Here is a 12534-nt window from a genome sequence, read left to right as displayed (position 1 = left end):
TATTATTTAGAATGTCAGACTAAGATCTGGGAGACTTTGGGTCAGATGGCCTAACTATGGGTTACAAAGTCCTTGGGTTCACCACAGGGACTTGCAATCAAACATGCTTTGTAAGTTCCCTGCTGGAAATTCAGTTCCCAGGTGCATAAGCATTCTCCCACAGTATTCAGGGAGAATGCTTATGCCTCACCAGGCACCATTTTGCTGACATGAAACAGCCTCTTTGCCTTGTTAGGGACTCTACATGTCCTGATAGGGTACACAGAGGTTTTCCCAATGGGGAAAATAGCACATCCTTGGGGCTGTTTCAAAGGATAAAGACAGACCTGTTCCTAATAGTCCTAGGGGCATCCTACAACAGATAAAAGGAAATCTGATTTAAACACTGTATGTGTCAAGAAGTCTCCCATTCATTCTCTCTGCTTTTGCCTTCCCATTCAGCATTCATTCCATTCAACAGGAACACCACCCTAACATAAGCAGCTGGGAGCAGGGCAGCGGTCCCAGGTCTATTGGAATGGCTTTTGGGAAGGCTTGGTGCTGACTCAGGCCTGAATCTTTATCCTTGCAAAGAGGATTGGAGTGAGGGATTGTTTGGACTTGTAATTATTTATGCTTCTCTGGATGGGAATCTTTTTTGGGCCAAGAATGTGCCGCATCCTCGTACTCTCCAGGCAGCAAACCAAGCATGTTTCTCCTGAGGAAGGGAGCAACAGAGTTAACTACTATGACCAGCTGCATCTGCAGGCTCCAGAAAGTAGCAGCGTGTGAAAACAGGAGCTAACATCCTGTCCACTTGAGCACGCCTGAGGAATTGTCAATGGGCTGTGTTTGCACACCATAATCTCCCAACATTTGTACATCAGAGTGTGATTCCTGGCCGTTTCCCCTGAAAGGGTCATTGCTGCAGCAGAATGCCAGATAGCTGATTGGGTTTAAAACACTGCTGTTCTAACCATTCTATTTCTGAGGTTACTCCAACCATAAACGTCTCATTTATCCACATCATGCCTGTTCACATGTTAATATATTTTGATCTTAGAAATATCATGCCTACCATTTTCTAGTGCTGGAAGCATGCCCCTGCAGAAAAATACAACTGCAGTCTTTGCAGGAAAAATTGATGACTGGCAGCTGATAAAAACGATGCATCTCTGCAGACCACATTTGTTCATGGCAACCAGGAAGCACATGGCTCATGTTCAAATAAAATGGCCACATTTTGAGGGTCAAACATAAAATTGAACATGGCTGCTATCAAGATGTGACGCTGCATTCATCATATTCACAAATACAAATATTCTTCCCCCAAAAAACTGAAAACAAAAAGATTTTCTTGATCCCATGAAATCCCAAATTTCTGCTTCTCAGAATGAGTTTTGGAATGAAAAACAACATTCTCAACTAAAACACATCTATACTTACTCTAATGGTGCCTAATTATTCTTGACGGGATCTGGCCTCACTGACTCCAGCAAAATACTATCTATTCTTGCAATCCAGCCTCAGAGCTGAACCATACTTTACATTTTTCCTGTGAGTGTTGGAAAAAATTAAAAACCATTTCTTGATAAACCAACTTATAGCTGTATTCAGATGCAATCTTTATTTTAAAACAGGAAAAGCTGCTTGGTGGTAGCAGTTGCAGGGAAAATTTTGTCTGGGTTTTTTTTGTTACTGAAAACGTATCGTTTTGCCAAATGCCAAAGAGTTAATTAACAACCCATCAAGCTCTTTCTAGTTCTTACTGTTCCTTGCTTCCACGTTAAGCCGCCAATCAAAAATACAAAACCCCTTTGGTTGAAGTCTTATGAACACTTTTTTGGGAATAAGCTCATCAAAGATTTCCCGTTTCACTTATGAGCCATATCACAGCAGCAAACTGCCCACAGACATGATGTAAATGAAATTATTTCCTTTTCATGAGTTTTGATGTAAGCTGTTATCATCATTTATGACTTAGAGTCTCTCTCTACATGAGATGCCTTGGTACCTGTTCGTAGGGAGATGCAATGTTAGCTGGGGAGATGCAATGTTAGCTGGGAAGCGTAGTTTAAAAAGACAGAGCCAGGTGAGATCGCTCCTCAGAGGGTTTGTTAATTTCATCTTCGCCTCCCCAAAGGCTCTGTAAATTGAACTCTCCTGTCTAAAACTGTATGGGATTGCAACCAGAGGGCAGCGAGGAATGGAAATGAGCTGAGCTGCTTTCTGGAGCCGGGCTTGGACTTAGAGAGGTTATAATGGGCTGAAGTTTCCTTTCTGGCATTTCGCAGCCTCTTCACACAGCTCCAGTATATAGCAAAGCCTTTGCCCTGCCACCAGCTCTATCTTTTTAAACTACCCTTCCCAACTAACATTGCATCTCCTGACATGTGTTCTTCACTAGTCAGATGTCTCCTGTAGACAGACTCTTAGTTTACAGGACCTCAAGTACTTGTAGAAAAACCTATAACTATATTCTTTTTTCAGCAGGACCCTATGCCAGAAAATACTTATGCTTACTTGAAGTCATGGCCCCAGCTGTATCAACAGTTTCTGCTTTACAACAGGAGAATACAGCATATTAGAAAATGGGAGGTTGTTTCCAGCTATTGCAAGATTCGGACCATTGCAAAGAGTCCTGGCCCATCTTCAAGAAGTTTCTCTTGCACTGGATGAAGTAAGTTTTTGATTAAGAAAGATAGTCACTCTACCTGGGTGATCTACATATACCTAAAACCCTACAAAACCTGAAGGTTCAGTTATAAGCTACTGTCCTACAGTAAATGTATTCAGCTTTTTTAGGCACAGGACTCATCCTAAATTCAGATCTGCAATATTTCACTGACTTTTAATTTATTTTCTACTTCATACATCTGCTTCTCTCTGTCTCTCTCTGTCTCTCTCTCTCTCTCCCCCAACTTTAAAAATGTACAACAGCAACAAAACAATGATGTGATTCACCTCCATTGGGTGCAACCCAATTATGCATCATAAGCCACCAATGGAAGACCAATGCATCTGTAGCTGAGAGAGAGAATAAAACATGTGCTTATAGGCCATAAGCCCAGAGCTGATTGCTGCGCTGAAATGGAAAAAGCGGTAAATGGCCTGTCAGTTCCACATTAGTCCAGCTATGGTTCCCAAAAGAATTTACTCATTCAGAATTAAAGTTGAAGTGGTGGCAGTTGGGGATATAATGGATGTATTCTTTTGCCTTTATTTTTATTTGAGAAAACTGTCATGTGCAATGAGGCCTTTGAATGCAGCAAGGCTGATCACCACTTTGAAATAATATAGTCTGGTGCTCTGATGATCTTATGGAAAGCTTGATTTCTGCTATACCACAGATCCTAAATATCCTTCCTCCTTTAAAACAGCTCTTACTAGGTATCAGAAGATGTTCATGATATTCAAGAGCTGCCAGGATTGCACCTGCCGGGACTGTGACAGAAGACCCAAAATAAATACAATTGAACACATGTCCATACTGTCACGTCATGTGCCAAGCACATGAACTGAGGAACTGGTGCCGGACTAATTCACCACTATGCCCTCCACCTTTTTTTCACTGTTCTGCTAATAATTACATTCTTACTCCAGGTAGCCTGCATGGACAAGAGAGTCGGATGGATAATAATTTTGTCAAGGATCTCTCCAACATATTTATGCTTTTGGAAGAAAAAACAAAAGCGTTGTCTAATGTTTTCATGCACAAAATAAATATCTTAGGTGGATTTCTAACCCTGATCTTACCCTGTCATTAACAGCCTGGTATTTGCTAGCTAGTTCATCTTTCTCAGCACGGGTTTGTGCCAGCAGATCTTCAAGACGCGAGAGCTCCTTCTGCAGTAGGCGGTTTTCTTCTTGCATGTTCACTGGAAAGATTGTTTCCAACAAACCTGAGAACAGTGAAAAAGGGATAGACTAGGTGAGTGAGCCAACCCAAACTTGGCACTGGTTTGGTTTGGCACTGCAGCTGATTAACTAGTCAATCACAACCAAATAGGAAGCTCTCCCAGTTAGACTGACCAAAAATAGTGGAAACCCACAGCTGGGAGTGGATACTATAACACAATTCGCAAATATATATAAAAAATTAAATAAGTGCACAGTGCTACATGTTAAGTACATATAAATACAGTATAAATACATTTACAATAAATAAAAGACATACAAGACTTTATTGCACCTTTAGAGAGGAAGAGAGGAAGAATGAACTGCAACCTCTCTGTTGAATGTTAGTTTCATATTACAATCTATGGATTTAGTTGGCTGTAATATTGTATTTATTAGATGGTGGATATTTTGTATGTCTTTTAGATACGTATTTATACTGTATTTATATGTACTTAACATGTAGCATTTTACACATTTAATTATAAAAAACAATTTTTAGAATTGTGTTATAGTATCCTCTCCCAGCTGTGGGTTTCCACTATTTATTTTTGATAAATCAGTCAAAGCAGGTAAAAGGCACCCCTGGCCACCCCTGCCACTTACTTATCCAGCAATAATCCTGAGCCCAAGAGTATCCCCCTAATTATGGGCCTGTTCCTTCAAGCGGAGTGCCGCCCCATTCAGAATGGGTGACACCTTAAATTCTGGGTCAGACCTCCTACTCTCCAGTAGCACATCTGTCTTGCCAGGATTAAGCTTCAGTTTGTTAGCTCACATCCACTCCAAAATTGCCTCCAGGCACTAGTTCAGGGTTTCTACAGCCATCCTAGGATCAGCTGGAAGTTGACAACCCAGCCCAAATCTCCAAGGTTTCATCCAGTAGTTTCATGTAGATGTTAAAAAGCATGGGGGACAAGATGGAAACTTGTGGAACCCCATGGGCCAAAGGCCAAGATGCTGAGCAGTGGTCCCCGAGCACCACCTTCTGAAACCTCCCCTTTAGGTAGGACACCGTAGTCTTCCCCATCCCAGCCCAGAAAGGCAGTCCAGAAGGATACCATGATCAATGGTATTGAAAGCCACTGAGAAGTCCTGGAAAATCAGTCCATTTCCAGACACAGATCATCCATCAGGCTGACCAAGATGGTTTCAGTCCCAAAACTAGGTCTCAAACCAGATTGGAAAGGATCAAAAAAATTTATCTCATCCAGTAAAGCCTAAGATTGTCCAGCCATCACTTTTTCAATCAGCTTCCTCAAGAATGGAACATTTGAGACTACTTGATAGTTATTAAGATCTCCTGGATCCAGGGTAGGCTTCTTTAGAAGTGAGTGTTTAATGCCTGGGGTGACCACCCCATCTTTCAAGGAGGCATTAACTACCTCTCAGGCCCAGGCAGCCAGCCCTCCCCCACCAGCAGATTTCATTAGTCAGGAAGGGCAATGGTAGGTATTCCATTCCCTCGGTTGGGTCAGAGATCCCTAGCTCCCTGCCTCTGTCCCCTTGCCTCTCACCTGGCTAGTAGGGGGAAAGGTGCAGGAATGGAGCAAGAACCCCCCAGAGCGCACTCCCACACACTCCAAAGCACTTCCACATTGCATCAGGAATGATGTCATTCCCAGCACGACACAGAAGCGTGTGGTCGCGTCAGGAGTCATGCAAGCAAATGGTAGGCCTCAAACCTCCAAGGATCCTGTTTACATCCTTGGACTGAATAAACTGAAAAGTATTCCAAACAACTGAACAAGTCAGTATCCTGGCACCACCTGACCCTATTATTGCTAATGTACAATCCAGGTTGAAATGGATGAAAGAGATTTATCTGCAAAGTGCTGTGTAAAATTATCACAGCGGGCCACTGCAGTATGCTTTCTCCTGCAAGCCAGATCCAAACAGGCCTCTGACCACTTGGAACAGCTCCACTGGCCTGCACTCTGCAGATGCAATGGTGGTAGAAAAGTATTGTTTCTTTGCTGTGATTGCTGCCATGGAGTATGCTTTAAAATTAGCTTTTGCCTATGACTCGATTATTTTCCTCCACTGTTGCTTTAGCCATCTCCTTTGTCTTTTCATTTAATCTCTTAATTCTCCCTTTTAACTTCCTTCTGACTAGTCCTCTCATTTTTGCAGAAGTTCTCCCTTTTGAAATCAAAAGTGATTATTTTGGAGTTTGGGGGAAAACTTTCCATTGACATAAATCCTGAGTTCACTGTTCCCAGTCAGTGCAACTATATCAATATCTTGCACAATGCCTTGAGCCCCTCTGAGGGCGAAGCTACAAGTGATGAATGACACTTGAACGGCAAGTGTATTTCTCCCTGTTCACTTGCACTCCACTCAATCCACTTGCCGTTCAAGTGTCATTTGTCACTTGTAGCTTGGCCCTGAGAACCATATCTTTCTGAAAGGAAACAGAGAAGAAAATGGAAGCAATCAGACCAGAAGGTGAAAGGTAAGCCTGAGTTGTCTAAGCTCAGCTGGGAAGAAAGAGGGCCCTATGACAGAGTTCCTTTTGGAAAGAGGGATGCTCTTTATTTGTGTTGCTAGTAAAGCATTTTAAGCCGTGGCTGGATGGTTGAGACAAAGCCGGCTGAAAATGAACCCTACAAAGACGGAGATCATGTACTTGAGTCATGGAAATGTGGATTCGGGACCCCAGCTTCCTGTACTCGATGGGGCAGTGCTTACACTGATCTCGAGAGTTAGGAGCCTGGGGGTGATTCTTGATTCCTCCTTGACAATGGTGGATCAGGTCTCTGCGGTCTTCTTTTTATTGCCAGGTCTTCTTTTTATTATCTTCGTCAGGGTAGGCAACTTGCTCCCTATCTATCATCCAGCGACTTAACTACAGTGGTCCAAGCAACGGTCACCTCTAGACTGGACTACTGTAATGCACTCTACGCTGGGCTTCCTTTGAGCCTGATCTGGCGATTACAGTTGGTGCAGAATGCGGCGGCATGGGTTATCACCAGAATGCCAGTATGGGAACACATAACACTAGTGTTGCACCAGCTGCACTGGTTGCCGGTGGAGTACCAAATTAGGTTCAATGTTCTGGTATTAACCTACAAAGCCCTAAGAGGACTGGGACCGTTGTATCTGCGGGACCGCCTCTCCCCATATAAGCCCCAGAGGACCCTTTGCTCAAGCGATAAACATCTGTTAAAGATCCCTGGCCCTAGGGAGGCCCGCCTGGCGTAGACCAGGACCAGGGCTTTTTCAGCCCTGGCCCCAGCCTGGTGGAACGCTCTGTCTTGCGAGACCAGGGCCTGGCAGGACTTGTTGGCATTTCACCGGGCCTGCAAGACGGAGCTGTTCCACCAGGCATATGGTTGACGCTAGGTGGTACCCCCCGCCCTCTCGCCCAATGTTACCTCTTGTCCTTCACATAGTTGCTGTAAAATGCTCATGTGCTGCCATGTTGTTTTTACACTTGTATTTATATAGTTGTAGTATATATTTTAAATTGAATGATATGTATTATTTATGCTTTTAATGGTGATGTGATTAGTTGTGTGGTGTATTTTAAGTCTGTTGTGATCCGCCCTGAGCCCACTTGTGTGGGGAGGGCGGACTATAAATTGAAGAAAATAAATAAATAAATAAAATTAAAACTTTTAGCATTTTAATTTGGAAAAGCTGAGTCCTGTCCTTTTTCAAAGGGACAAGGCCTTTGAACCGTCCTGTAAAACAGAAATACCTGTATTTGGAAAATCAATCACTAGAATAGGGGCAAGGAACTATTCTTCTCCAACAAGAGAGATCTGTGTGAGCATGATAGTATCTCACTCCGTATGTTCCTGGTGATAAAACAGATTCTGGATCAAATTATGTCCAGTCAATAGTGAGTGCACTGGTATGTTTTCAAAGCTGTATGGGAAGCTGCCCAAAGAGGGCCTCTTAATCACAGCCTTCATGATGGCCCTGCTTCCTATTATGAGGGAGAAAAATCACCTTCAGCATGGGAACTGTGGGTTAAGATGCCTGGGATCATTTTTGAACTCTGGTACAGACATCATTAGTATTGTTGTTTAAACGTGCTGATGCTCGTACATATAGTGAAGGCAAATAGCGCTCTCTTGTCATCTGGCAGCTTGACTTCAGTGTAAGAATCTCTCTCAGTCTCTGCTTGACTATCACTTATTCATTCATTTACTAACATCATTTCTTAGCTACTTTTTAAACACTGCAAAGCAGCATACAGGAAAAAAAGAAAAAAAACAATAAATGCAATGTTGTTACACTGTTTTTTGTTTTAAAAGAAAACTACCACATAATGGCCATTTCCATGTGTCTTACCTGCCTACGGAACATCACGCAAAAGACCCAGAAGACAGCGTCTTCTCGTGCAAAATCACGCCAGGAAGATGCTGTTATCTGGGAGTTTTGCACAAAAGTGCACAAAACTCCCGGATAACAGCGTCTTCCTGGTGCGATTTTGCGCGAGAAGACGCTGTCTTCTGGGTTTTTCGTGCGATGTTCCGCAGGCAGGTAAGACGTGGAAACGGCCAATGATTAAAATACAGTAGCAGCAATAATAGGACAAGAGTGTGGGGGTGGTGCAGCTTAAAAGACTGTTATAAATGAAGTTTTCAGATTCCTCCAGCTGTAGGAAGAGAAACCTGGAAAAAATGAGGGGGGGGGCTCTTTTTTTCCAAAGACATCATCTTAGTTTTTCTGAAGGAAAAATTAGGAAATTTGGAGAAGCACTGAAAATAAAACTCCTTTCTCTGGAATGCGTGAAATGCTTTGTAAGAAGTTTTTATTCACTCAACTTGCATAGCATTCAGTTCTATCAATGGAAAAATTGAGAAATTTTGAGAGGCACTGGAAAGAAATTCTTTTCAGTTTTTCTTTGGAAATGAGTGAAATGCTTTTTAAGACTTCTAAATTTTATTTTTATTTACAAAACATGTATGCTGCTTTTCTGTCTAGTCATGGCCACCAAGGCAGCTAACAGTTAAAACATAACAACATTAAAAAATATTAAACAATCAAAAACCTAAACTAAAACATATATTAAAAGCCATAAAAATAGTAATTTAAACATAGGGCAGGAAGGAGGGAGCAGTGAGGGAACGTTAGATGAAACAAAGTCTTCACCAGCTGGTGGAAGACAGTGACACAAACAGACAGATGAATATCCCTGGGGAGAGAGTTCAAGAGTTTTGATGCCGCAGCCAAGAAGGCACTCTGTCAGATTGCCACCCGCCTAATCTCAGAAGGTAGGAGCATCTGAACTAAGGCTTCAGAAGATGACCAAAAATCAAAGTGGGCGGATAGGTTCGTACAGAAGAAGGTGGTCCTTAAGGTATGTTGCTCCCAGGTCATATAAGGCTTTTAAGGTTAATGTCAGCAGCCTGAAATGGGCCTGGAAACAATTTGGAAGCCAGCATAGATGGTCCAAGATTGGAGCGATATGGCTCTTGTCTCACTCCAGTCAACAGCCTTGCTGCAGCATTCTGTACCAATTGGTTTCTGAGTGCTTTTCAAGGACAGTCCCACACAGAACATATTGCATTACTCTATTTTCCACTGGAAACATAAGGAAATTTGGGGGAGCACTGATAATAAGAATTCTATGAAATAGATTTTTCTCTTTTGGGATGAGTGAAAAGTACTAAAATAGCATAGCGTGCATCAGTTTGCAACTCTCTCTCCCTACAGTATTGGGTATATTTGTAATTTTCTTATAGAAAACGAAGGCATTTATACTTTTAAATTCCATAAATATGCCAGTTAATATAATTTTATATGCTAAATTATAAATGATGTGTTTTATGTTGTTAAAGCAGCAAAACAGATTTAGGTTTGATAGGGAAGTGTTGTATATTTTTCAATTTTTTTCTCAAGCTTCTGGGAAGAAACCCAGAAAGAAACTCCCCCCCCTCCCCCAAATAGCTTTGAAATTTCTGGAAAATTTGCATCTCCCAAGAGAATGGAGCAAAATTAACTGCATTTCTGGGGAAGGGGGGGGGGTTCCCAGAAACCCAAGGCAACAACGGAGGATGTCCCGCTATGTGGTGGGTTCAGTTTGTTCTTCTAGAAAGAAGGAACTTGAAGCAGATCCCACCCACTGATCTCAATTCATGCCATATGAGAAGAGATGCTCTCTAAGATGTGCAGGACTTAAGCTTGTTGGCATGGGGTTGCCAGATGAGAATCTCAAAAATTAAGAAACTGTTTCTTGCTACAGTTTTTGAAATTATAGTAATTGATGAAGCCCTTTAGGAACACAGAAGGGGCAATCATCTGAAAGAAAGGATGTTCCTTAAACTTATCGTGGCTGAAAATAGAAGAGTGCTCCTACTCATTGTCAGCAGCTTATCTAACTAAATGTTTAGTTTATGCATGACACCAAGACCATGTCAGAGGGGCAACTTGCCTTAGCCAGTAAGGGCGGGGGGAAGCTGCGGTCACAGCTACAGTTAATATAGATTGAGTTTACCAATTTAAGTTCTTCTGAGGATGATGTTCTCAGACACATCATCAAACCAAGGGCACATGGGCAGCAGCTTCAGATTTTTTTTGCCTCCTCCTGCCTCTGTGCGTTCATTGTTGTCTACTTGCTCTGTCTCCAGGGCAGTGCTGAATATTTTGTATGCCTTCCTCCGGTAGAAGGCAGTACCTTGGGATGATGGTTCAGACAAGCTCTGTGTGACGATCTGTCGAATCCTGGCTGGGACAGTTGTGGGTGCTGCTCTTTCTCCTTCACCTCGCACAGTCAATGCTTTGTCGTTCCGGCTAGCTCTGGGATGCAGCACTGTATCCTCCAGTTTCTGAAACAAAGGCAGAAATCACACCTTGATTGGAAGCCCTACTTAGCCATAGTTGGATACTGACCAACAATAATTTCTCAAGGATTATAGACTCAGTATAATTCTGAAGCTGTCAGTCTAGTCTTAAAATTGCACCTCAGCACACTGAAATGTATGTGGTTAGGTTACACAGCTGCACAGGATCAGGCTTGTATATGGTTATGCACAGTGTAATTGTCACAAGTATATGGAATTTTTTTTTAACTGAACTAAATAGCAAGTTCTAAAGCCAACCACAAAGCAGGTATTCAACATGTACACCAGTTTGGTATAGTGGTTAAGAGCAGCAGGACTCTAATCTGGAGAACCGGATTTGATTCCCGACTCCTCTGCTTGAAGCCAGCTGGGTGACCTTGGAGCAGCCACAGCTTCTCTGAGCTCTCTCAGCCCCACCCACCTCACAGGATGATTGTCATGAGGATAATAAAAACTCACTTTGTAAAACACTCTGAGAGGTCATTAAGTTGCCCTGAAGGGCAGTATATAAATCAAATGTTATTGTTGTTGCTATAGATAGTATTTTGGGGTGCAAAGAATGTATTGTTAGATTTCTTCCCCCCTGTGAAAAGCCATTGGGAAACAAGGGAGTGCTAATACTAGAACAGGAAATTCAGTGGGAGTAGAAAGGTTGCTCTAAAAGCTTTAACAAAAGTAAGGTGTACTCAGCCTTTATACAAAAAACAAAACAAAAAAACCCCACCAGGAATTCAGATTCCACACCCCACCCAAGGATTCCCATACCCATTGTCCCTTGATATCCCCTGGACCTTGTGTATGTTCTTGCTGCCCATGATTTGGATTGCTTCTGGCATCACTTTAAGTTAGTAGCGCCAGTGATAACAATAAGGCCTACTGAGAAGGGGCTCCAGCTTTCTCAGTTAGGGTCATTGATTTTTTAAAAATACTGCTCACATATACAAACTGAGAGCCAGTTTGGTGTAGTGGTTAAGAGCAGCGGAACTCTAATCTGGAGAACTGGGTTTGCTTCCTCTGCTTGAAGCCAGCTGGGTGACCTTGGGTCAGTCACAGCTCTTCCAGAGCTCTCTCAGCCGCTCCCCACCTCACAGTGTGATTGTTGTGGGGATAGTAACACACTTTGTAAACTGCTCTGAATGTGGCATTAAGTTGTCCTTAAGGGCGGTTTATAAATCGAATGTTGTTATTATTACTATTATAGTTCAATACAAAAAGAACTGGGCTTTGTGTCAGGGGCTCATCCAGACTCAGACCCAGTACGTTGTCTAGGCTTAACCCTAGAAAGTCCAACTTGAGAATAAAGTGCCCCTGAACAGGTGTGTGGTGTATTTCCCCGGCCTGATGCAATTCTGGCCCCATACCCTCCATAGTATTAGAGAAGGTTGTAAATCTTTTGGAGGCCTCCAATGTTCTCTCTAATGTTTTCTCAACATCAAGCCTGTTACTCACCTGATGACTTCACTATTTTCCTAGATAATTGTACATTGTTTTTAGGGTCTTCCATTACTTGCTTATTTAAAAATCTATTTTAATGCATGCTGACTCTCACTTGCTGTTTTGACTCTGTTTCATGCTGCTTGATGTGGCTTGCTTTTTATGCTGTTTAATGCCAGTTTATACTTTTTACACTGTTTTAGTGTTTCTGTGCTGTTTTATTCCTTTTACACTATTCCATGTTGTTTTCCCAGGTTTTATTGTTCCATCTTGTTTTATTGCATTACAGATTTCACTATATTCTGTTTATTTATCGTAAACCCCCTCAAGCAAAAAATTTGGAAAGTACAGTAGATAAATACATGAAATAAAATAAAATAATTCTATGCTTCCTTCAGCTTCACCAACTCAGCTTCCTTCGTCTCTT

The 12534-nt window shown here is 42.2% G+C and overlaps 1 protein-coding gene across 1 annotated transcript in view; it reads right to left on the bottom strand.

The window, feature by feature from the left end:
* Positions 1–12534, bottom strand: part of LOC129332946 (rootletin-like) — a 106125-nt gene that overhangs the window by 84474 nt on the left and 9117 nt on the right. The window contains exons 2-3 of the mRNA XM_054984266.1: positions 10508–10658; positions 3736–3881 (exon numbers count right to left, since the gene is read on the bottom strand). Of these exons, the coding sequence (XP_054840241.1) occupies positions 3736–3881; positions 10508–10658 (297 nt within the window). The remainder of the gene's footprint in view (positions 1–3735; positions 3882–10507; positions 10659–12534) is intronic.

Source organism: Eublepharis macularius, chromosome 6, assembly GCF_028583425.1.
Source record: "Eublepharis macularius isolate TG4126 chromosome 6, MPM_Emac_v1.0, whole genome shotgun sequence".
NCBI lineage: Eukaryota > Metazoa > Chordata > Lepidosauria > Squamata > Eublepharidae > Eublepharis > Eublepharis macularius.
Note: the sequence above shows the minus strand (reverse complement) of the source record. Positions and strands in the feature narration are given on the sequence as shown.